Source organism: Neomonachus schauinslandi, chromosome 5 (assembly GCF_002201575.2).
Source record: "Neomonachus schauinslandi chromosome 5, ASM220157v2, whole genome shotgun sequence".
In the NCBI taxonomy this organism is placed as follows: Eukaryota; Metazoa; Chordata; class Mammalia; order Carnivora; family Phocidae; genus Neomonachus; species Neomonachus schauinslandi.
In genome coordinates this window covers 52,816,421-52,842,647 of record NC_058407.1, presented here as the reverse complement: position 1 = coordinate 52,842,647, position 26,227 = coordinate 52,816,421, and the positions used below count along the sequence as shown (strand labels likewise).

Genomic DNA, 26,227 nt, shown 5'->3' with positions numbered 1-26,227 from the left:
CACTGACAATCTCACAGTCCACTGTCCTCCATCCTGCAAAGATGTCATCAGCTCAGTTGTCTGGAGGTGTTCATTTCTTCATCTCCTACCTCTACGGTGGTTTAGGCTTTCCCTCTACCTTTCTCTGCTTCCTACTCAGTAGCTGCAAGATGTCTTGGGCAAAAGCATACTGACCTGGATCTTCGAGAACCACAGATGATTTTTCTGTTTACTTTTGCTTCATATATAATTGCCTCCTAATGAAGGCTTTTATAGCGGTTTCTTATTTGAGCACCAAAACTGTTTTTATTAGGGTATTCATTCATTCATTCATTCAAATATTTACTGATCATCTGCAATGTGCCAAACACTGTTCTAAGTGCTGGAGATACATGAGGGAACAAAACAGAGCTTAAAAAAAAAAAAAAAAAATCCCAATGCTTCTGAAACTCATTTTAGCTGGGAGACTTGCGGTAAAAGGGGCGGGGCAGATCGCGCAGCGCCTGGCAGGTAAAAGGAGGAATTCTGACTTTTACTTTGGGCGAAATGGAAAGACAGTGGAGGGTTTGGAACAAAGGAGGGTTTGGAACAAACAAAATTTTACAGATCAGGGAAATAAATGACTACACTGCAGTAAACACCCGTATACTTCGTACAACTCTGTGGAGGAACTGCAATTTAGGTACTTAGGAGGGAAAAAATTAACAGGAGGTAGGCATTGACTTGGGGCTATTAGCCCAGGGATTCGAGGGGGCAGAAATGAAGAGGGACAAGACAGATGAAGATTAAGCCAAAAGGAAGCAAATTGTTTACACCGAAATACAATTTATTTCAGACATACGGCAAGAGATAGGCCAGGAGATACGTGGCTCCGTTCAGACAGCAGTCACCCTAAAAGAAAAGCAAATTTAGGTTAGGCAAACAGTGGCCCAAGTAGAGCTGGGGACAGCGGCTCGTCCCGGAACCGGGCATGCCCCGAAGGTGGTCACGCCCCCGGCCCCGCCCCGCCTGCGGCTCACCGCCCCCGTTGGCCACGGCGGGGGCGGGGGCGGTGGCCGCGGTGCCCGGAAGTGCGGCTGACGTGTCCCGGCCGCGCTCGGAATTGTGGGCGACTCGGCTAATGGCGTCGGCGAGTCTGGAGGGCTTGGGGAGCCAGCGCTGAAGCTTTTTGCCAGGTTGGCTGGTGACGAACTGTGTGGTCGGATCCCGCGGCAGCGGGACGGACCTGCCCACCTTGTGGGCTCCTCGGCCGGAGCCGGCGGAGCCTAGCAGGGCGGGGCGACTGCGGGGGGCGCCTCGGATAGGAGACGCGAGAGTTGCGAGAAGGCTGCGGGGGGCGCTCGGGTACGCTCCGGGTTCGCAGCCCAGGCCGGGCCGAGCCCCGCGGAGCCCAGGCGGCGGGCTGCGGAAGGGCCAGAGACGCCAGGAGGGAACTGCCTGTCGCCCCAAGGAGCTGACAGTGCTGGAGTTCGTTTGCGCCGCTCAGATACTGAATTGTAGTTTGGTGGATCATGTCCGGCACCAACAGCCCCGAGGCGGTGAAAAAGCTGCTGGAGAATATGCAGAGCGATTTACGGGCCCTGTCCCTGGAATGCAAAAAGAAATTCCCACCTGTCAAAGAGGTAAGCTTTGGGCAACGTCGGGAGAAGGTACGGTGAGCATGTCTGGTCCTATTAGACCCAGTCCTTCACTTCCAAACTCCTGTCCTATCTAATTTTCATTTGGCCCTCACCTTTCCAGATTTACGAGTCGGTGGGTTGTACCATAAGCGCGTTTTATAGTTTCCTTTGAAGACGACTGGGGCGCTTTGATTTTGTCTACTCCTGGTCCTCAGCATTTAGGAATGAACTTCGCGGAATGAGCCGATTCAGCTAATTCAGCTGGATGTATCTTATCCTCGCCTTTTCTGGCCTTTTTCAAACTTGGAACTAGCCAAGCCAGAATTGAAAAACTTACGTTTGTTGCTTTTTAAAAAACGATTATCCATCGTTGTGGTAAAATCTCTGCTCCTTACGTTTGTAGTATGTATCACTCAGTGGCAAGTAGTTTTCCTTCTTGTGTCATGCAGCTTAACTCTATGTCAATACTATGAAGTATTAGTAAATTATGCAGTCACCTAACTTACGACAGATATTGAGGACCCACAGTAATCATGTTAAGCCTTGTTATCAGCAATAATGTAATGGGACGTTTGAGTTTAGAATTAAATTCAATACACCTTGGAATACATCAATACATATTAACCTCTTCAAGCTTCAGCTTTCTTTCATATGTAAATAGGGCTAAAGGGTGGATTTATTAGATTATGACGGGAAATTGTCAGAGCAAAAAGGGTATTAAAGAGGCTTCAATTAATAATATATGTAAATTCTCCAAATATTTCCTAAGTTGAAATTTTTAATTTAGTCACTATTGACCTTTTCTCTTAAGATGTCATTTTATTTTTCTTAAGCTTTTAAAGATCGCATCTCATTTTCCTTTCTCATACCTGAAATAAGACATTTCAGTGATATTTTTGTAAAAGCAATTATTTTTATTCCTATTTAATGTAGTTTGGTGTACCAGCAATTTCATTTACTATTTAGGTTTCACCAAAAGTTCACTAAGGAATTTTGGAATGTTTTCATGTTAATTTAAATGTTTTGCCTTTATTATTATAGAGATCTTACAATTAAAACTTATCCAATAAAGTTTGGATTTTAGGCTTCCAAGGAACTTTAACTTTTCTGTAAGGGCTTTTGGTCTCATCAGTCTTCAACAAACTCCATCTAGTGTTTCTTTAATAAAGTAAGCAAATATTACCCAATAGTAGAAACCTGATGTGCCACCCTTGGAAAGAGGACTATCATAATATGTTTTATTTCAAATACTCAATAGCTTGTGATACAGATTTTCATTATTTTCTCTATATCCTGTTGGAAGTTTTAATAAGTAATTCTAAAGAATTAAGCATTTTTAAAGAATTTTAAAGAAGCAGGCTGTTCCAATTTTAAGAGAAATGCTCGTTTATAAAATGTCAAGTCCATTTTTTAATTTTAACAATAATTTATAGAACTGACTGTTCCCAGCTCTTATAATTTATATAGAGACTGGGATTTCTCGATATTACACATAAAGGCCTTTGTGGACTTGCTTGAGAATTTAATTGCCATTTATTACTTTTTTTTCTTTTGGAAAATGCATTCAGAATTCCAAACAGGTAACTTAAAAGTTTTTTTCTTTTTTTTTTTTAAGGTTTTATTTATTTATTTGACAGAGAGAGGGAGAGAGATTGAGAGCACAAGCAGAGGGAGCCGCAGGCAGAGCAGGCAGAGGGAGAAGCAGGCTTCCCGTTGAGCAGGGAGCCCGATGCGGGACTCGATCCCAGGACCCTGAGATCATGACCTGAGCCGAAGGCAGACGCTTATCCGACTGAGCCTCCCAGGCGTCCCATAATTTACAAAGTTCTAGAACTCAATCCATCTTATCTAGGAACGTTCAATAAACCTCATTAGCTTTTTTACTTGAACATAGGCCAAAGAGATACTTAGTGATTGCACCTACTCTCTGAGGTAATGACAAAAATAATTCTTGGCGTGATAATCTTTGATACATAATTTCCTACATAATACCTACTCCACAAGAATTTGTTGAATGTAAGAACTTTGAATCCTTAACCAGTGGCACTTCTAATATACTTACGGGCCCCCTTAGGAATTGGAAAATGACCATTACTGTGTCACAAGTTTAAAACAAGAATGAATAATTAGTCTAAGAATGGTGATTCTTTAGGAGGACCCTTGATTTTCAAGAAACATTTTGGTTGAATTAAATTTTTCCTGGTAAATTAATAGCAGTGCCAAATTTTGGCTTTTGTTCTCTAAGGAACTGGTATGTTTTTGTTTTATTTATTTTGGGGATGGGGAGAGGATGGTTCTTGGTATACCTTAAGGCAGAGCCTTTCTCAGTGTAAGAACCTTTTCCATCTGTGTACTGGTTTGCTAGTTAACACTCTCCCAGGATCTTCACAGTTATTACTTGAAAAATACTTATTCTGAATTACTTACAAAGGTACTCAAGAACTCAAAGCAGTACAGTGCTTTGGAAGGGATGTCTCCCTCCCCAGTACCTTTTAAACAAGGTAGAATGAAGTGATACCTTTTTTTTTTTTTTAAATCTTTTGAATTTTGAATTATTTTTATTTATTTATTTATTTTTAAAGATTTTATTTATTTGAGAGAGAGAATGAGAGAGAGACAGCATGAGAGGGAGGAGGGTCAGAGGGAGAAGCAGACTCCCTGCTGAGCAGGGAGCCCGATGCGGGACTCGATCCTGGGACTCCAGGATCATGACCTGAGCCGAAGGCAGTCGCTTAACCAACTGAGCCACCCAGGCGCCCCGAAGTGATACCTTTTATATTTAGTCTTTACTTTAAGTTTCTAGTAATTTCTACTTTTTTGATCATGGTGCTTACAGAAGAAAAGAGTATTGGTAAAGGATAGTGCCTTATTTATTGCTGTTTACTTCTTATCTTTGGATTTTCTACATGGCTTTCTCCATCTTAATTGTTTCCATTTATAAATCTTCCTTTGCATATTAAATTTTTTTTTTATTTTTTTTTAAAGCAGTTGAGATTTTTTTTTTTTTTTAAGATTTTATTAATTTATTTGACAGAGAGAGACACAGCGAGAGAAGGAACACAAGCAGGGGAAGTGGGAGAGGGAGAAGCAGGCTTCCCGTGGAGCAGGGAGCCCAATGCAGGACTCCATCCCAGGACCCTGGGATCATGACCTGAGCCGAAGGCAGACGCTTAACGACTGAGCCACCCAGGCACCCCTTAAATTGTTTTAATAGTGGCTATAATTTCATTGTCATTTTATAATAAAAGTAGTAATTCAATAATAACAGCAATACATTCCTTCTCCTTGTATTACTGCTTATTTTTACAGCAGTGTAACTTTTTAGCACAAGTGTGCTAGCTAATTTGTTCTGGAATATTTGTATGAAAAATGTTTTCTTTGCTTTAAAAATTACTTTAAAGCTTTGCAAAATCATTTCTGTATAATTGAAATTCAGTGCCTTCAGAGGCAGTAATCTCTGAAGCTTTATGTTTATGTATTTAATGAATAAAACATTTTGGTCATTTTCTGTTTGCAGGCATTACTCTGGAAACAAATGAGGGGGATCTAACTGAGATTGGAAGTAAGCTCAGAAAGAATTTGTAATTCTTGAATTGAGCCTTAATAGGATGAGTAGAAGCTAGCCAATAGAAGAAGGGAGGGGGTCATACCAGGCAGAGGAAATAGCATATGTTTATATTCCATGTCAAATAAATTTCATGCTGGTGGTTATTGGGAGCCATTAAAGTTTTTTAAGAGAGGGAATAATATTAATTCATATTTTGTAACATTTTTCTTTCTTTTTTTTATTTATTTGAGAGAGAGAGGGAGAGAGAGAGCACAAGCAGGTGGAGTGGGAGAAGCAGGCTCCCTGCTGAGCAGGGAGCCTGACAGTGGGGCTTGATCCCAGGACCCCGGGACCATGACTTGACTGAGCCACCCAGGCGCCCTTTATTAACATTTTCATAATAGTATTGGTGGGAAGAATTAGAGGGGACTGAGATTGAGGCAAAGAGAGCAAATTTAAAAAATGAGGATTGCCTGCATGAAGGTAGCAGTAGAGGAAGACAGGAGGTTGCTTGCATTATGGTGGGCATGTGTGAAAGAGAGAGCATGGATTAAAAAGAGATTTAACAGGTAAAATTACCAGGGCATGGTGACCTTCTATATAACGTAGAGAGAGAAATCTATGATGCCTTCCAGGTTCTGGCTTGGGAAACTGGATAGATCACTAAGAGAAGGAATATAAGAGGAGGCGATGTTTTTGGGTAAAGTGAATAGTCCTGAATATAATCAGTTTAAGATTTATGTGTGGAACTGACCAGTAGGAGTTTGAAAATGATGTTCTTAAGGGGGAGGTCTAGAATTTCAGATTTAGAAGTGTCAGTTTATACATGATAGTAGAAACCATAGGAGTAGATAAAATGAGTCTGAAAGAGTGTATAGAATGAGAATATCAGGACCAAAGAAGGAACTTTGGGAAACAACAGCAATAAAGGGAAAGAGGTAGCTGGCCAACTAAGGTTAAGGATATGGGAGAGAAAGGGAATACTTGTAGAGCAAGGTCCCTGAGAAAGCTGGAGTTTCAAGGGCATAAGTGAATGAACTCATTTTAAACCTGAGAAGGAACATATTTTCCTCTGACAGAGGAAGGGAAAAAGAAAAAATGAATTTGGGGGCGCCTGGGTGGCTCAGTCATTAAGCGTCTGCCTTCGGCTCAGGTCATGATCCCAGAGTCCTGGGATCGAGCCCCGCATCTGGCTCTCCCTGCTCGGCGGGAAGCCTGCTTCTCCCTCTCCCACTCCCCCTGCTTGTGTTCCCTCTCTCTCGCTATGTCTCTCTCTGACAAATAAATAAAATCTTTAAAAAAAAAAAAGAAAAAGAAAAAATGAATTTGAATGTGATAAATTTGAATGAGGGATATTGTGGAGAGATAGGAAGTTGTGGACAGTTTGGCCTGTGACCTCTATTCCTGGTAAGGTAGGAAACAAGCTTATTGCTAGGAGTAATTAGTGATGAAAGGAGTGATGGGTAGAAAGTTTGAGGGGAGCAGTGGATCACTTTGGAGAAGTGTAGGAGAAATTGACTTGGGACACTTAAGAGTCTTGGCAGGAAAAATGGTTAAAATGATGATAGATGGTGAGATCTATGTTGTATTCCTAAAGAAGGAAATCCAACAAAACTTTGGAAGAAGATGGAAGGGTTAAGGTACTAGCAGCACCAATTTAATCAAAGAGCAGTAGAGTTGAGGAGTGGGAGAGCTAGAAGGATAGGGATTGAGACAGTAAGGGGATATTGGATTTAAGATTGCCAAGTTAGGCTGCCCGAGAGGATGATGAAGTCCAGGGAATGGGTGGTAGAAGAGGAAGGGAATGAAGATCATTTGAGTTGAGGTGGTCAGAATTAGGGTTTTGAATGGATTTTTTTCTCTCCTTTTTAATGAAGTGGAATCAGTAAGGGTGTAAATAATAAAAAAGTGCAAATAGTCTTCCCATGCCATGTCCTTTGTTTCCTCTTGTGTATTTGGGTTTGATAAGAGTTAGTTGACAGGGATTTTTGCCTTAAAAAGCAAAAGTTCTTATAATAGAGTTCCTCAGTGTCCAGTGTTTTTATGTGTTAGCTTGGTGAGAGAGATGCCTTTTACGTATCATGACAGGATTCTTCCTTTGGGGACCGAGGACCAAGTCAGTTGGCTCTTCTGGTAGGGAGAAGATCTCATTTTCAGGACCTTTTGACAGTGAAGAATGAGGGCTGGATAATGTTTGCATGCTTAATCGGGAGCTGTTTGGTGTAGTATTTTATGATGTACTGTAGTTTTTTTTTCTGTTGATGTTGGACAGATTGACTCATGACATAACCAATTGTGTTCTTTCTCTCATAAGCATAATAGAATAAGTTGATGTTTTATATACTGAAATAAATTTTCATAATTTATTCAACAAAACTTGCCAACCCCAGTCACATAAATGTGACAAGTATGGTAAGGAGTTAGAAATCATTTTGGTCAAGACTTACTTTCCTATATAATGCAGTTTTAGATAATTGTGTTAGGTGAGTGGCCTTTGGCCTTTGTTTCTTTTCTTTTTCTCTTTTCTCCTTTGACTCTGCTCTTTCTGTGACTTTATTCCAGAAAAGTTACATTAGATTCCTAAGGTCTCATTAAATTCATTTTCTTCTGATGAATGGTTTAGATGTTAACTTCAAGAATAATAGAAGCAGGGGTGCCGGGGTGGCTCAGTCGTTAAGCGTCTGCCTTCGGCTCAGGTCATGATCCCAGGGTCCTGGGATCGAGCCCTGCATCGGGCTCCCTGCTTGGCAGGAAGTCTGCTTCTCCCCCTCCCACTCCCCCTGTTTGTGTTCCCTCTCTTGCTGTGTCTCTCTCTGTCAAATAAATAAATAAAATCTTAAAAAAAAAGTAATATAAGCAGAAACGTTTTCACTAGGACTTCTAGGAAAATTTTCTAGATTATTGCAGTATTCTAAGAGCATTTTACAGTGAGAGTTCTTTAAAAAGCTTTTGATTAGTCTATAACATGTTTTATACATTTATGAAAGTACCATAACCAATGAAATTTATTGTTAAAGTATAAAACATTATTTTTGACTATGTTTTTGATCATTGAATTTTTACTTTTCTGAAGAAAATGAGAGCAAAGGTCAGTGAAAATATTTTAGTCAAATGTATTGATTATCTTATCACTGTGCTTTGGTGAGACAGAAGAAACAAAAGACATTGTTCTGACATATACACCAAAAAGGAAGACATACTTCAAAAATGGAATTATTTTCCTTTTTTCTTTTATATAAGTAAAGCTTATTTTCAGTCATATACAAAACATTGGGTTTTGCTATCACTGCTATAATTTAATAGGAATTTATTACTGTCTTAAGTGTAAAGCATGGTGGGAAATATAAAAATGAATGAGAGACTGCCTTTATCTTTATGAAGTTAACTCAGTGTTGAGTAAAATATTGTCTTTTCATTAGGCTAGGGACTTTGCATCCATTGATTCTATTAGAAGATGCTATTTTAATTTTACAGATGAGGAAATTAAGTTTTTTTTTCTTGGTTCAGTAACTTGCATAAGTTAGTAAAGCTAGGAAGTAGAAGAACTGGGATGTGAATCCCTGTGCATCCATCTGCAACTTCTCCGCATAATATCAAAAGGCAAAATGCCTTTTAAACATACTTAACTTGTTCTTATCATTGTTCCCATTCCTCTGCCTTGCTTCATTATTTGTTACTATTTATCATTCTTTCCATGTTGCAGTTCTCTCATTTTGAAGTTTGTAGCACTCTACTTTCCGTTTTCTCCTGGCTCTTTCAGTATTCCTTCTCCTTTTATTTATTTATAAGTGTATCCTAAGTTCTGTTTTCAGGCCTCTTCTCCGTGCTCCTCCCTTAGCGCTGGCATCTACTTACTCCCCCTGCTCCCCCTGCTGCTGGCCTTACCCAAATACTGATGACTCCGAAATCTACTGCGCAGACTCTGCTCTCTTTACTGAGCATAGACCTGTGTTTCCAGCTGTCTGTCGAACACATCTACCAGAATATCTTTACCACACTTGAAATAGGACTTCTTGTAATTGAACTTATTTATCTCAAAACTTGTCCTTTCCCCTCATTTCATTTGTTCTGTTGATGGCATTTATCATTGTTGCTTACCTTAGTCACGTTTGGCTATGTTCTCCCCCTCTGTTCTCTTTATTCATTGTCAGCTGTTCCTTCCCGCTCTGTAATTTCCAACATACCTCTTCTTTTTTCTCTTTTCTCAGCTTATTATTTTAGTTCTAGGTTTCAAATGCCTGGCCTTTAATATACATTAATGGCAGAAAAGAGAAACCATTCTACATGTAACCACTAGCTTAATATATTTAAGCAGCTCAGAAACCCTCAGTGGCTACTCTGTACTTAAAGGACCCCTTAGCATAGCATTTAAGACCTTCCTTGATTGTCCTAACCTTCCTTTCTAGCGTCATCACTTTCAACTTTTCTTCGTATGCCTTTATACTTCAGCCGAGGTGTATTGCCTGCTATTTATTATCCAAATATATGCTACTGCCTCCCTCTTCCATGTTTCTGAGGTTCCTTTTGCTGGCCCAGAATCACCTTCTCCTATCTTTTTAAATTAAGATCCTACCTTCATTTAATCCCACTTTAAATGTTGCTCATCCATTTGTTGCATGAATGGATCAACTTTACAGATAATTTTCTTTTTTCTTTTAAAGATTTATTTGAGAGAGAGAGAGTGTGCGCATGAAGGGGGGAAGGGCAGAGGGGGAGAGAGAGAGAGAGAGAGAGAGAGAGAGAGAAAGAATCTCCAGCAGACTTTGCACTGAGTATGGAGCCTGATGGAGATCTTGATCCCACGACCCTGACACACAACTCTGAGATCATGACCTGAGCTGAAAGCAAGAGTTGGATGTCCAACCGACTGTGCCACCCAGGTGCCCCCAGATAATTTTCTAATTTCTTTTATCATTCCCTTCATTCATTTGTTCATGAAATAGTTTTTGAGTACATGCTGTGTGCCATGTACTAATAGTTGCTAGAGCAAAAACTGTTAAAACTCCTGCCCAGGATTTCAAGCTAATATGTTTTCCTAACTTTCATTTCAACTTATTTTATAAGTTATTTCCTTGTAACTCTTAGATTTTACCTTCTGTTATAGTTATTTTAGGTTTTATTTTTTGGTCTAAATAGCACCTTAAGGGTAAGTTTTACATCTTGTTTATCTTTCTGTCACCATAATGCAAAGCATTTGTGTATCTAGGAGGTATTAATTAGTTACTTGTTGGGAGATTAAATTTTTTTTAAAAGGAAAGAAAAGGGATACCATATATATAGGCATACCACATATATATTTTAGCTATCCACATGTAATTTGCATTTCAGTCTTTCTTTTGATGTGTTAAAGTTTTTTTCTTTCCTAGAAGCCAGAGGTTTTTTTGTTTTTGTTTTTGGTCAGAGGTTTTGGATAAGATGCCATGTAGGTATATATCTTTCAAAGTTTGGGATTGTACACTAATTGAATGTTACAAAAGAAAATCATATTGGTTTCCGTGTATTCATTGTTTTATGAGCATATTGTCCTCTAGGGAGTGTTCTAGATCTCCCTTTTCCCAAGTGTGGACTTGACTTTAGGTCTTTTGATTTTACCTGACATCTAAAATCGTAAGTCTTTAGGCAGCTTTATATCTCCCTGATGTCTTATGAGTACATTTTTTAATCCAAGTTGCTCTTAACATGAATTTCACATTACTTCATTAGCTCTTGTTTTATGCTTGTGAATAATTAATTTGGACCTTTGGTAAATTTGTTCTAATTTTGAGGTCTACTTTCATAGAGGTGAAAAACATGTTTTTTTGAAAAACAGAACATAGAAAAAAAGCATAACATAGGAGCTTTGATGAAGGGAAACAGCATTCATTTTTTTTTAATTTGTCCCTAGTTCAAGTAGTGGACATTTAATTCCCTTTCTATCATCCATTTCCTCTTGCTTCCTTCAGTAGTAGGCTGCACTCTTCCTTCATTTCTAAACCTTTGGATTGAGGTGAATTAATCTATTCCTTCCTTCAGGGTACCATACCTTGATTAGTTTAATTTAGTTTAAACCCTTGCCACCCCCCACCATCCTCACCTTCATTTCGTCCCAAGTTACATAATGCCAATGAGTGCTCCTGGGCAAGGACTTTCCTCTTTCTTTCTTTCTTTTTTTTTTTTTTTTTAAAGATTTTATTTATTTATTTGACAGAGAAAGAGAGAGAGAGTTCACAAGCAGGGGGAGAGGCAGAGGAAGAGGGAGAAGCAGGCTCCCGGCTGAGCAGGGAGCCCGATGCGGGCCTCCATCCCAGGACCCTGGGATCATGACCTGAGCCGAAGGCAGCCGCTTAACCGACTGAGCCACCCAGGCGCCCCTCCTCTTTCTTTCTTAAAAGCTACTGAAAGAGACCTTTCTCTGATAGATGGTGTCATATAAAATTGTGAGGTGTAGAATGGCTGCAACTATTTTTATTGCCAAGATTGGAAGCGGCCCAAGGATGTACCTACCATGGAATGGGACAGATCCAACAGAATGGCAGAGAAGTGGAACTGTAGCCCTGATGGCCTTGTGAATCTCTGCATCAGATTTCCTCTGGGTCAGATTTCCTCTGGGTCAGATTTCCTCTGGATTTTTCAATTAGTGGGCAATGAAGTCTCCTCCTCTACTTAGAACTTTTTATGTTTTTGTTTAGAAACATTTATTATGTATCTCCTGTATGCCAGGCACTGTGTTAGGCATTAGTAATATGGAGGGATGAATGGAATATATTTCTTGTCCTTATGGGGCTTATACTAGAATGGAGGAACAGACATGTAATGAGATGATTGGGATAAAGTGTTACAGGTACAAATCATAGATAACCCACAAAGATGGAAAAGCTTTTTGATAGTTGCCACAGAAAAAAGTTGATGGAAGAAATTATTTCTGTCTTTGCTTATGGCACTATAAGAGTGCCAAAATCAGGAGAGCCCACTCCATAAGTCTACAATTATCTTCATGTTGTCAGCAGTGGTTTAATTTCAGCAGAGCATTATTTGTCACATTAAATTAGTGTTAATTTGGGTTTGTATATAACTTGTGAATTTATTGGGTTTACAATTTAAGAGCTGTAAAAATAAGGAGTTTATTCCTAATTTGATTTATACATGCTTGGATTTGTCAGTAACTGGGTAGGTCTATGAGGTGATTTTTTTTTTTTCTTTTAAAGGATGTCCTTACACTACTCAGTTTTGAGAAACACTAGTAGGGATGGGTGCTGGGGAACCATGGAAAATTTGAATCAGTGGAGGAATGGAGGGCAAGATTATAGGCAGAGAAATCTCATAGTTTAGGTTGATAATGAGAAGTTTGAGTTAAGGTGCAGAAGTGGGGTTTGAGAAGGAAGTATAAGATATGCTTACTACATAGCCTTTGTGGTTGATGTGATTTGTGGGATGAGGGAGAAACTACAGATGTCTCGTCAGTGACTGGATGGATGCTGCTGCTGTTCAGAAAAAGAGATTAATTATAGGGAGGAGAAACAAGTTTTTCTGGGGTTGAAGTGGAAGTGTGTGGAGGGAGGGACAAGATGACACCTATTTTGAATATCTTGAATTTAAGGTGCCTCTTAAACATTAGGTTAATAAGTCCTATAGTTTAGGAGACAGGCAAGGACAGGAATATAGTTTAGGAGTCTTCAGCATTGCTGAAACCATGGAATTATGAGATTGCCCAGGAAGGGTTTATTGAAAGAGAAGTGAGGCCAAGGATATTCTAGATGGTCTTGGGAGAGGAGTCCACATTCTCTTTGTCTCTGTTTTTCTGTGCCAAAGTCCCTGGTGAGTATGTCTATTTGGGTAAGCAAAGAATATTGAAAAAAAGAAAAAATATTACTTGAGAGAGATTAATTTTAAGAGTAAAAAGTATTAAATACTACAGTGTATTTAATTTTGGTGTTTTTTTCCTAATTCAGGTTACCCCCAGGAATAGAGATATTAGACTACCCACCTTAACCTATGCGATCTCTATCCAAGTCCACAGAAATGGCAACTTTTTTTTTTTTTAATTGGCACGAGGGCCAATTCAGGAAAAAAACCCCCTGTGTTTATAGTTGAGTAGTTCCCTTATGGATATACAAGATGATCAGAGTAGAGGATACTTTTAAAGCAAGAACTTAAAGACTCTTCTTCACATAGACTATCCTTGATAAGCAGAAGGCAATCTGAGTCTGAATACCTCCATTTATAAAAGACACTCTTGAAGATGTAGCTAGGCCTGTGTATGAAGTAAGACTGCAGTGGTTAGGGGGCCCCTGGTATACAAATGTTGTCAGTAAACACTGATAGACTTTCCAGCCACACAGGGTGCCTAGGGAATAAGCTGTTACATTTTCAAAGTTTGAGAGTAGAAACCTGTGTGTAAAAAATGGGGAACTCTTGAGATAGGTCTAATTATCTCTAAGGCAACAAATAGTCCTTGTGGTGATTTTTTATGTTTAGGAATGAAAATACTGGTTATGTATCTCTTTTTTTTTTTTTTAAGATTTTATTTATTTATTTGAGAGAGAGAATGAGAGAGAGAGAGAGAGAGAGAGAGCACATGAGAGGGGGGAGGGTTAGAGGGAGAAGCAGACTCCCTGCTGAGCAGGGAGCCCGATGTGGGACTCGATCCCGGGACTCCAGGATCATGACCTGAGCTGAAGGCAGTCGCTCAACCAACTGAGCCACCCAGGCGCCCTGGTTATGTATCTCTTAAAACACTACTTTGGAACTATTGTACTAAAAAAAAACCACTTCTTATTCCTTTTCCTTATTGTGTATGTGTAAAAATAATTGTTAAGCATTTTATACGCTTTACAGCTTATGTATTTATACTTCTTTATACTTCTCTATGACACAGACATGGATAGACTATTAATTTATCTCAGGGAATCAAAATAGTGTCTGGCAAATTTGAAATCTTTTACTGACATCTGGTATCTGGCATGCTGTAGGACTGATTTTGGAAACTGTTAAGGTCAGACTAGCTAGAATTCAGAGTCAGGACAAATGACATTGGTATTTATGATGGTTCAGTTAGACCAATTTTTGTTGATGCTGAAGGAGAAAGATATGTTGAATTTGAACATATAAGGGGTTCAAATGGTCAGTAGTGAAGAGGGGAAGAGCTTGAAAATGATGACTCACCTGAAGATATGAAAAAATACTGATGTCTAGCTTCCATTGGCATTCCTTGGAATGTGTTGCAATCTGGGCATCAGGATTTTTTTTAAGCCTTTGGTGTTTCTAACACACACTGCCCCAAATAATTAGAAAATCAGTCATCTTTCCCTGAAGAATTTTATTTTGCCTATATTTCTGCTTCTAGTCATGTTCATTTAATTTGGGACATTTCCATTTCTTAAAGTTGTAGAAGTAACTCCTAATGTATCAGCCTTCTTAATTTTGAGCAATGAAAGCTGACTCTGGCTGATTTTTTTTTTTTAAGATTTTATTTATTTATTTGACAGAGAGAGACATAGCGAGAGAGGGAACACAAGCAGGGGGAGTGGGAGAGGGAGAAGCAGGCTTCCTGCTGAGCAGGGAGCCCGATGCGGGGCTCGATCCCAGGACCCTGGGACCATGACCTGAGCGGAAGGCAGACGCTTAACGACTGAGCCACCCAGGCGCCCCTGACTCTGGCTGATTTAGCAGAAATGAAGTTTACTGATATATATTGAGTGGCTCACATAATTGGTAGAAGGCTGGATGGAGCCAGCTTTAGAAAAAGTGCAGAAACAAAGGGAAGCTAAACAGCTACAACCTGCTGTTCTCTGCCGAACAAGTGACTGGATACCTGAGATGGCACTGGCCGCTCTGTGCTGCCACTGGTTCTGCTCTTACTGCCCTGGGAAGTAGCTGTCACCTCCACTATTGCTGTCATCAGAAAGAATTTTCTCTTGTCTCTGCTTTTCTTTGTCATTAGCCTCCATATTCACAATCTCTGCTAGGTGTGTCTGTTTGGATTAGAATAGGCTCCCAGGGCATGTGGGAAAGCAAGTATCTGGCATTTTCCATTTTTAAGAGGAAGATAAGCTCTATATTGCATCAAAACTCATGAAGTTGGGAAATCTCCAGACACAGGCAAGGTCTTCACATGCTTGGAAACCAACAAAATGACAAAGATCATATACTATACATAGTGTAGCCTACAATATGGTATTTATTTTATGCATTTATCTGCTGCTCCTCACACTAAGAACCCACAGGACACGGGTGTTTTTCCATAATGATTTTTAAACCTTTAGAACCTGCTATCACTTGTCCCTTAGCAAGCAGTAAGAGATAACAAAATAAGAGAGCAAGTAGCAAGCAAATTAATAGGAAAACTTAGACATATAACATGAATATTTATATATTATTTTTGAAAGTGTGGAGACCAGTATAAGTATAAAATAGGCATGTTTCTTGATAGTAAAAATGTTCTTAGTTTCATGGTGGAAGTTATATATCAGTGTTATATGTCAACACTGTCCAATAGAAATATAATGTGGACCACAAATGCAATCAATCCATATGTGTAATTTTAAATTGCATTAAAAATATAAAGAAATAGGCATTTAATTTTATTAGTATATAATTTAACCTAATATATTCAAAATATTGTTTCAACATTTAATCAGTGTAAATATTTAAGGGATAGCCTACATTTACTTTTCATACTAAGTCTTCAAAATCTAGTGTGTATTTTATACTTAGAGTACAGCTCCATTCAGATTAACCTCATATAGTGGCATGTAGCCAATGGCTACTGTATTGGACAGCACAGTTCTGTAGCACTGTGTAAAATGCTGTATAACTTCCAAATGCTGCCAGCTAACTGTACCTATGATGCAGTGTTTTAGGTGCCTTATGAAAATCTAATGGGTGTTTAAAAAAATGGAAACAAAGTAATGACAAAATTCTTGATTATTCATTTTCTTTGAATCCAAAACAGTTTTACTTGATTTTGCAGTGTTTTGCAATTTTTTTAATGGTGGGGTTGGAGGTATGAAATGGGGAAGAGAAACCTAGTTTTTTTCATTAGGCTTTGTTTTTGTTTATTATTTTTATATTTTATGAACATTTTAATTCATGAGGGGTTAGATGTGCCTTAGGCAGAGAAAGGCAACATACTCTAGTGCCGAGTTTGCATGTGAATAATCAAATGAATCATATTTTACTACATTTAATGTTTATGGCACTACTAGGCTTAGTTTCTGAAGTTTTTGAAAATAAAAAAAGACAATAGTGATCATATATGATTTCTTTCCCTAGATAATTCATGTTGATAGTAAGTTTTATGTTCTAATTATTTTTATTCTTGCAGGCTGCTGAATCAGGAATAATAAAAGTTAAAACAATAGCTGCACGAAACACCGAAATTTTGGCAGGTAATTTTTTGCTTAAAAATTCAACAATTAATGAAAATTTCACTAATAATAAAAGTAGAATCTTAAAAAAAAAAACAACCCAGAAAACAGCCATCAGTTTTCTGTAGCCTCTCCTTTATGCCCTAGCATGCTGTTTATAGTGATAAAGAACATTTAAAGGTCCCTAACTTATGAACTGATTGGGTTTCCCAAGGATGAATGTTATGAAATTCTCTGAAATCAGAAAGGTTAAAACTACTAACTCCTTACAGGCAAGGATTTGCATTCTCCTCCACATCTTGTTGATCACCTAAGACATACCTTACCCATAAAAGGCATTCAGTTAATATTTGTTGAGCTGAATGGAATGAAAGATTGGTTCTCAGTCCACCTTCCAAGATCTATTTTATCTTTATATAATATAAACAGGTGATAGTGTATTATTACAAATTTAGTAGTACTATATGAGTTTTGAATCCTAGGACTAAGACAGTATGGTCATGAAGAAAGAATGGGAGTAGGGTGGAGAAAAGAAAAAAATGTTTTCTTACATTCTCTTGATTGAACCTGGTTTTCAAAGAGGAATTTCAGGAGTTCCTCTTTGGCACTCTTTTTTGATACTCAGTTTACTTCTTTCTTTTCTTTGGTGCCTTTTTGTTCTTGCCTCTGTAATGAACATGGAAAAGGAAACTAGCATTTTCTGAGAATCTGTTATATGTGAGACATTTGTGCCACTCTAATAAAAGACAGCCTTGTGGGGAAGTATTTTTATTTTATAGTAGAGCACGTTGAGATGCAAAGAGATTAAGTTACTTGACTAAGGTCACATGATAAGTGGTGGAACTAGATTTAAGTCCAGGGCTGTTCAGAGTCCATGTTCTTCCCGCTACAGTATGCTGCCATAGTATTGTGAGGTTTCCACACTAGCTACTCCCTCCCAAGGGTTTATACTTAATCATTGGCTTACTTCACTGATCCTTCAGTCTGCATTTCCAGTTCCAGTGGTGCTATTGCTCTCAGCTGGTTATAGGAGAAAAGCAGTCCTATTAAGTTAATTGAAACAAAATCCAAATAGTGCAGAATCTCTCTAACTCTGATGAATCTCTTCACATTTTTAAAAGTGATACCAAAAAATCCCTAATTGGTGAAATCTCAGAGAGTATTACAAAATGAAATGAGGACTTTTGGGGGCAGTTTTAAGGGTGGAAGGTGGATTTCACTTGGGCTTCCCGGGCTTTGCTGGACATTTGCCCTTAGGGTGAGCTCTCCTGTGTTGCATCTGTTTCTCACAGCTTCTTCTCTGATTTTGAACAATCTGTCGAAACACCAAATAGTTTTATAACAATTATTCACAGCACTGAATAATGCTCTGTGTGCATTTTGAGAAGGGGTATAGTGAAAATGGTGGGTAAAGGCAAAGGTAGGTATGGTTGGATTGGGAGGGTGGGCTAGTGGGTTTTGGGAGATGCATGTTGGGTGGATTAGCTCCTGTGAGGAAACTAATGTTTCAAGATAAATTATGATCTGGATATTTTTAAATTAGCTAATCATATTAGAATATCATTACAAATATTAACTTTCGCTACTATAATTGCTGATATGGTAAGTCCTTAGTTGTTCACCAACAGAAGTTTTCGTTGGGTCTATAGCTGATGGAAGATTTTTTGAATAGACTGATTTCTTCAGAGGATCACTCTCTGGTGCTGAGTTCTATACCAAAGTAAAATGTTTAATTGGTTAATCTTAAGAACAAGTAAGAAAAATTTTGTCTCTGTCAGTATGAGTTTAATGTATAGGTGGGCTGTTCATTTTAATTCAGTTAGCTCTATTCAGATCATGCTAGTACAAATCTTTATGCACATACAATTGATAGTTCATGCTTTAAGATCCATGGTGTCCAGAGCCATGTACTTGAGGAGCTATATTAGCACTTAAACTGTTTCCTAGCATTTTTTTACCAAGTATCTATAGCAATTGATACTTTAAAATTTATAGCTTTTTAAACCACTATCATCTTGAAAATCAAAGGCTCTTGAACAAGGAAGAGTTTAGTCAATATATAGTTTCTAAATTACTTAATTAGAGTACAGTTAATACTAAGAAAAATTTGTAGTTAATTTTTAAAAAATTTTAATTTCTGGAGAAGTGTTTACTACTCTATAGCTATATTCTAGAGACTGTAGGTTACTACTTTTGTGCTATAATGGATGTTAAAGATACCAAACAATGGAGGAGTTGCATATGAAATGGGATATTGAATTCTCAGCTATCTCTACATATTCAGAAGATATAAAGGGTTGCTATAAAAATTAGAACCCTTAATTAGGATTAACTAGTCTGACCAGTGATATTCAGCGTAGATTTCTAGCCAACTTTAGTTTTCTTAGATTTATTTTTCAAGGGAAGGTTATTTACATTGCAGAATAAATCTTTGCTTTACATCTCCCCTTCTTTTAAGCATCCTCCTTTAATGTTTATTTTTCTTTGTTTTCACTGCTGTCATGAATGCTGACATAAGTGGGAATGCTATGCCAGGTAATGTCAGCATTGATTCAGATATACAGATCATTATCTCAAAATTTCCTTTTTCTTTAAAGATAAAGCTCTGCAAATGAGACATAGCAACATCAGGTTTTTCATTTACAAGGCCAAATGCCTTAATCTTACACTTGACTACCATATATTACAAAATGTTTTTATTAAGCCAGCTTATAGTATACTTGAGGTTGACTGAGAAGACTTGTGTTATACAAAAATTACATAAACAGAGAATCTGCTTTTTGAATATTTGAAACAAGGAAACCAGTGAAGTTGTGATATCTTAAAATTGTGTGTTTAACCCATACTCAAAACCGTAATGGTTACATCTACCTTTGGCTGCTTTCAGCTATTGTCAGTATACATATAGAATTTTCACATAGATGATCATTATGTATGATCTTTTCTCACAGTTTCCCTCACCTTTTTCATATCTACACGGTCTTATTACTAAAAAGTCTTTAAGTAGCAGTGAGTAATTATACTTCAGAATTATTTTCTGATGTTAAAGATAATTTATCTGCTGATTTTATTTAGTATTTTCTATCTTATCAATACACATGCTTGTGATATCTTACAAACATCTATAGAATATATCATAAATACATTCTTCACTTGATCTTAGCCAAAAGGCCGAGAAACGATAAATACATTCTTAATAAGGGAATAATTATGTAAGAATCACTAGGAGAGATGCAGAGATGAGTATAACTCACCTATAATCTAGATGGAAATATAAGAAGTATACTTGAAAATGCATATGTGCCTGCTGTTCATTCTGTTTAGCTTACCTGCTCTTCCATTTGCCTTTTGAAGTGCTTTGCCAGAAATTTTCTCTTCTAGAGGACATACTTACCCGAGGTCAGGATCAATATCTTACTCTTCCTTATATTACTAATAGTTAACACATTACATAGGAAATAGTAAGCCCTCATTCAATGTGAGTCACTCCAAAATGCAAGTAAGTCTCTTAGTGCTGCCTCTACTGTGTTTTTCTACTTCCCAGTCTTTACTGTAATTTTACATGTTATATGATTCAGGTAGATGAATTTTGTCATACTTAGTTCATATCAGCCAGATAACAGAGTAATGAAGGAGACAGACCCTAAATGAGAATTTTAATACTGTGGTAAATGCCAAGATGGAAATATAGACAAGGCTTATTTTATTATAGGAACAGAGAGAAGGCACCCAACCCAGCCTGGGAATCTGAAGCTGAGTCTCAAAGCTTGAAAAGGAGTTAGCCAGGCAAATAGGGTGTAGAAGTGGAAAGTAAAGCAGATTACTTGCATATAAGAGGTATAAAACAGTTTGGTCTATTTGGATACACTATTCAAGTATTGCCTTTCTGTGACTTCCTGAGCTGCTTGTTGGAAGAGTTTGAATCAGAGCAGTGGCACATTCATTTTAATGTTTTTATGTAAACGATTCTCAAGGCAGTGGGAAGGTTTATTTCAGTATACCATCAGTAAGGTAGAGGTCTGTTGGTAGGCTAGTTCTGTAATCAGGCTAAATGACCTAGGGGGCAATTAATTCCATGCTTACAAGTTAACCTAGTGGGCCAGAGATTGCATAGTTTCTCTACAACATAATGTGTTCTTATTTATTCTTTTTTTCCTTGGATTTTTAAAAACTTTTTAACCTTTTAATTTGTATTCTTTATATCGTTAAGTACTTTCCTTTGATGCTGTCTTTTCTAACTTTTAAAAATTGCTTCATAATATTATAGCAGGTGATTGTAGCTTATTTAACCATTCTTTTATGTTAGACATGTTTCAGTATTTGGAGACAGTGCTTTCTGAAAAGATAAAAGTCTATGCCTTTACCAGCAATATGTGAATGTATTTTTATAACATCCTTACCTGATTATTATCTTAAAAAATCTTTTTGGGAATTGAACAGGCAAATGACTTCTTATTTTAATTGACATTTGTCTTTAGTGTTGAACATTTTCCTCCGAATATATTATTTCCTTTTTTCACTTTACATTTATTTCTTTGAGTTTTTGTGTTTTCTTATCAAATTATTTGAGCTGCTTATATAGCAAAAGTATTGACTTCCCATCATTTTTATATTTTCTACAAGTCATTTACCTTTTAAATTTTTATCTAGATGTTTTTCATTTTTACATAATCTGACTTTTCTCATTTGTTGTTTTGCACTTAGGAAGCCCTTCTCTTTCCACGTAGTAGTCATTTTTATTTTCTTTTAGTTCTTTTTTTTGTTTAATTTTTTTCTTAATTAATAATATGTGAGTGATGTGAGGACCTAGATTTTTTTTTCTTTTGCAAAATTACTAACCAATTGTACTAGTATCATTTGTTGAATAATCCTTCCTTTTCATATAATGTACTTTTAATATGAAACTGCCCATATTTTATTTGTCCTCCTATTCTTGAGTCACTTGAAGTATTTTTAGATCTTTTGAACCATTAAAATATTTTCTTAATGTTGTTAGAAATATCAGTCTTTTCCATAATTAAATTTTAAGGGGTTTTGAGGATAGCAGTCATGTCTATATCACATTTTATTTCTTTCACAAGAATTACAATTTGTTATTTAATGACCATTAAAATTTATCATCATGAAACTTTTATTAACCCCCATTAATGTGATTCATAGTGGGGTATCCTAGTTTAATTCTTTCTTTCCAGGATAAAAACTACAATTATGCAGTGAAACTGCTCAGAGCAAGGAAACCCCTAGGATATGGGGACCTGCTGGACCTCTTCCAGGTGTGTGAAAGTGTATCATTTGCTCTCACAGTTATAAAATTTGGAAATATATTTATCAACCCAGTGTTATTCTATTAAAGGAGTTATGTTTATTAAAGAACTTAGGTAAAAAATAAACTTTATTTTCCTGACCCCTGAAAAGCCTCTTTATATTTTAAAGGAAATTGAAATAGAGAGTTTTGATTAAAAAGAGTTGACCTTTTTCTCTTTCTTTCCTGGAATGAGTTTTAAAAATGGTTAGAGCAAGATATCTCTATTGTTCTACAGCTTTTTCCTCAGTGTGATTTCTAAAGTCTAAGCCCATAGGAAGGTTTTTATATAAAGCTCCATTTAAATAGCATGTCATTAAAATTATTGTATATAAAGAGAGAGCACCTGTCTCTCAGAAGAGCAAGATTAATTTCTGTTTAAGACTACTATCACTTTTAAAAGAAAAAAAAAAACTTTTTTTTTTGGTTATAATCTATCTTACTGCATTGTGATCTGGATATGGTAGATGTTTTCATTTTCACACTATGCTTCAAAAGACAGATCAATAGGTTGTATCTTTTTTGTTATTGATGATTTATTCTGGATAACATAGAAACTTCCTTTTTGATATTTTATTCTTATATAAACTGGGAGAAAAAAAATGGGAAGGAGGCAAGAGATAGATATTTGATTCCTTTGAGTTACATTAAAATAAAATTTATAAAAATTATTTATTAATTTTTTTATTAAGTAGGCTCCACCCTGGGTGTGGAGCCCAATTCAGACTTGAACTCACTCCCCTAAGATCAAGAGTTGGACACTTAACCAACTGAGCCATCTAGATGCCCCTAAAAATTATTTTTAATACTATTTTAATTTATCCTAACTTGAGACACCTGGGTAACTGTGACTGACCTGTATACAACATTTCACTGAAATTCACCTTATTTTATTCATTCTAAGCTGCACAGATTTTTCACATTTTAGTATTCCCCAAATTGATATGCATCTTAAAATTGATGGCAGCTTAGAATCATTGTGGGCCAGGTAGTATGGAGGTTTCTTTTTCAGTGCCTATGTGAACTTGTTTATAGGTATTCATATTATTATTACATCATTTGAATTATGTGCATTGTCGATATCCCATAAGTTTGACTCCTATTTAAAATGTCACCCTAGTTGTTGTACAGAAACTTTCTGTTGACATCTTATGGTAAGGTCAAAAAAGCACCAGCATCAATATGTGGGGAACGGGTGACATTGGCTTAGAAGATGACCTCAGAGACAATAATGAAGTATTCTTTCAATAAATGAGGCATCCCAAACAATCTGATTATAAAATGGGCAGAAAATCTATATAGACATTTTTTCAAAGGAGACATACAGATGGCCAATAAGTATATGAAGAGATGCTCAACATCATTAATCATCAGGAAAATGCACATCAAAACGACAATGAGATATCACCTTACACCTGTCAGAATGGCTATTATCAAAGAGATAACAATGGCCTTGATGGATGAAACTGTGAGGTACAATTCTTTTTTTTTTTTTTTTAAGATTTTATTTATTTATTTGACACAGAGAGAGACAGCGAGAGAGGGAACACAAGTAGGGGGAGTGGGAGAGGGAGAAGCACGCTTCCCGCTGAGCAGGGAGCCCGATGCGGGGCTCGATCCCAGGACCCTGGGATCATGACCTGAGCTGAACGCAGACGCTTAATGACTGAGCCACCCAGGTGCCCCGAGGAACAATTCTAAGTGATTAGAAAGCATTGTATCATGGTTTAATTGACAGAGTTAATTGGCACTGATTTTTCTTTATGATACTCAAGTGTGTCTTGAAGTCATTGTCATCAGAGACTCAAGAAAGTTGTTTTTTTCCTTCTATGAAGACAGTTTCTTTCCTTCATTTATCTGAAGACTTCAGGCAGTGCCGATCAGTGGTTCCTCTTGGATACTTTCAAAGGTTTTAACTTCGATTTGCATTAAGTGCTGTTTACCTTAAAGAGTGGCAGCATAATGTTGTGGGAAGAATAGCAAACCAGGAATTAGAAGACCTATTTTAAAAATCTGGCTTTACCACTTACTGTGCACTTGAGCCAAATCATGCTCTATAAACTCTCTATGATTACTGTGATACTCAAATGAGAAACATGTTAACATCATAAAAATGATAAATACAACTTGTTACTATTGGAAATTTTTGTTTACCTAAACAACATTTAATGACTAGGCATGTTCAGCAGAATTGGGAATAGCCTCATACTTCAGAGATTCTGGCAGGTTTGAATATGGTAGCATATTTACTGCCTCAGAATAGTATTTTTTTTTTTTTTTAGCTTTACTGTCCTTTGTTAACCATTCATATAAATGTTTCGAGACGTTGTTATGGAAAATTTGTGACTCTGGGTTTGAATCAAAACTTTTATGCTTAAAGCAAGGAAATAAGGCAAGGATTGGAAACACTGTTCTTTGCCAATCATATTTGCCATCTCTTAGCTGTGTTAAATCAGTAATTTATGCTGGCATACTGAGGGACTTTGCAGAGAATGCTGTAGGAGATTGTGGACTTTATTTAGTATACTGTAAAGGGAGCTTTGGGAGAAGAAAGGTGGGGATTTAAATGATGAAATTAATGTTAACACTGGTTTTTTATTTTTAATGGTGACTGTGGATGACTAACGATTTCTTTTGAAAAAACATGTTAAAACTCAGATTTGTATGTCTTAGTTACAAGTCTTAACCTCAAAAAATAATTGATGGATGTAGTACCTTTGAAAACCATATACCAAACACATAAGTTTAATGTTCTCTTTCCTTGGAATTCCATTTTATCTATTTAAATTCTCTGAGGATTACAGACCTGTCTTATTCATCTTTGTATAGCCATTAAGTAAGTGTATACTGGTTTAATTTCATTTTGTAAATTTAAGAAAGTATTCTTCAGTTTGTGCATTTTCTACCTTTTTACATTTTTGTTGCTACTTTAAAACTTCTGAAAGAATTGGCTTGATGGAAGGAGTTAAATTAAGATTTGGAATTACAGCATGTGCATCCAATTAACTTAAAGTAATGCTTTAGTAATAAGAGGAGTAATGTTACTGTTTTTAATGAGTTTATTTCTTGACGAAATTAGGGCTGTGTAAATTCAAGGCATGTAATGAAATTCTAGAGAGCCTCTGAAGGGTGATGGGGATGATGTATATACTATTTCTAATTACTTTTTCTTCTCTAGAATATTAATTCTTTTTCATATTTCCCCTTCTGCACTGTTGAAGAAATAGAGTGCTTCTCCGAGGCAGGATAGAACTTCTGAGAAGTCCTTAAAGAGTTTATAGCAGGAGTTGGAGAAAAACCAAAAGATAGTGCTAGGAGAAAAGCATGGGAAAGCTGTAGCTAAGGAGGGTAGTTTAGATACAGAGTCTGTAGTATCCATCCAAAGTATTTTAACTCTTACTGCTTGGTTTCTATTTTAGTATTTACATAAAGTGGTTTTTATTAAGATTGTTAATACTAGAAAATATATAAATGTATTCCTACTTGTGAATTTGATTTAATATTTATTTTATATGTGTTCTAAATAAAGCCTTGAAAGAAAACAGCTCAGAGGTTGTTCAGCCGTTTCTAATGGGTTGTGGAACCAAGGAGCCAAAGATTACTCAGCTGTGTTTGGCCGCTATTCAGAGACTCATGTCACATGAAGTCGTGTCTGAGGTAATGTGAAGATTTTATCTCAATTGTGCACCGAAGAATCAAATCAGGAGTTTTTATTAGGGGAGAATGAAGCAAACCTGATAATTTAATGTAAAACAGTTTATGTGCTATAAGGACATGGCTTAATTTTAAAAGATCACCAGATTTTCTCACTATTAAACACTCATGAATAATGAATAAAGATGAAGTACATTTTGTCATGTCATGATTAGGAAATCACCATTCAGTGATACAGATCAGTGTCATTGAAGAGAATAAAATTTATAATTTTTTTAAAAAGGAGGAAAAATGATTTTCCTAGATTATCTGAAGTGATAATTTGTTGTTCATTAATTTGAGTGAATTGTTTGTATCTAACCTTATTATGTTAAAACAAGGAAAAAACATTTCATCACTACAAATCTGCATCCTGCTTTCAAATGTAATGGTGTTACCTTAACTTTATACTCCATAAGTTACTTTAATAGAAGTATGTATTCTTTTTCCTTTAATGTAACATTCTAAACAATGTCAGATTTAATTGACTTTATAAATATGTTGTTAATTTGAGTTGCATTTTGTTTTTTGTATACATATTGTAAGTGGAATAATACATGAAATAGTAGCAGTCTCAGTTAATTTGCATATGTCTGTATTTATAAATGTCCAAATGAAATATACCCATATTGTAGAAATGAGCTTTGATTTTTGACTAGGTATCTCAGAACTGTATGCAGCTATTTGCATATATTCAAATGGTATATTTTAAAGAAATTTATTTTTTTGAGAAGAAAATTAC

General features: G+C 36.6%; 1 protein-coding gene across 3 annotated transcripts in view; it reads left to right on the top strand.

The window, feature by feature from the left end:
* The first annotated feature begins 1,261 nt into the window (after positions 1-1,261).
* The window catches only part of MON2 (MON2 homolog, regulator of endosome-to-Golgi trafficking), a 105,556-nt gene continuing 80,590 nt past the window's right edge, over positions 1,262-26,227 (top strand). For 2 of the 3 annotated variants that reach the window (XM_044915378.1, XM_044915377.1), the window contains exons 1-3: positions 1,421-1,601; positions 16,448-16,511; positions 25,322-25,449. In XM_044915378.1, coding sequence (XP_044771313.1) covers positions 1,491-1,601; positions 16,448-16,511; positions 25,322-25,449 — 303 coding nt within the window. In that variant the 5' untranslated portion in view covers positions 1,421-1,490. Of the gene's footprint in view, positions 1,602-16,447; positions 16,512-25,321; positions 25,450-26,227 lie in introns of all 3 variants that reach the window. The other variant, XM_021678690.2, reaches the window with a different exon arrangement.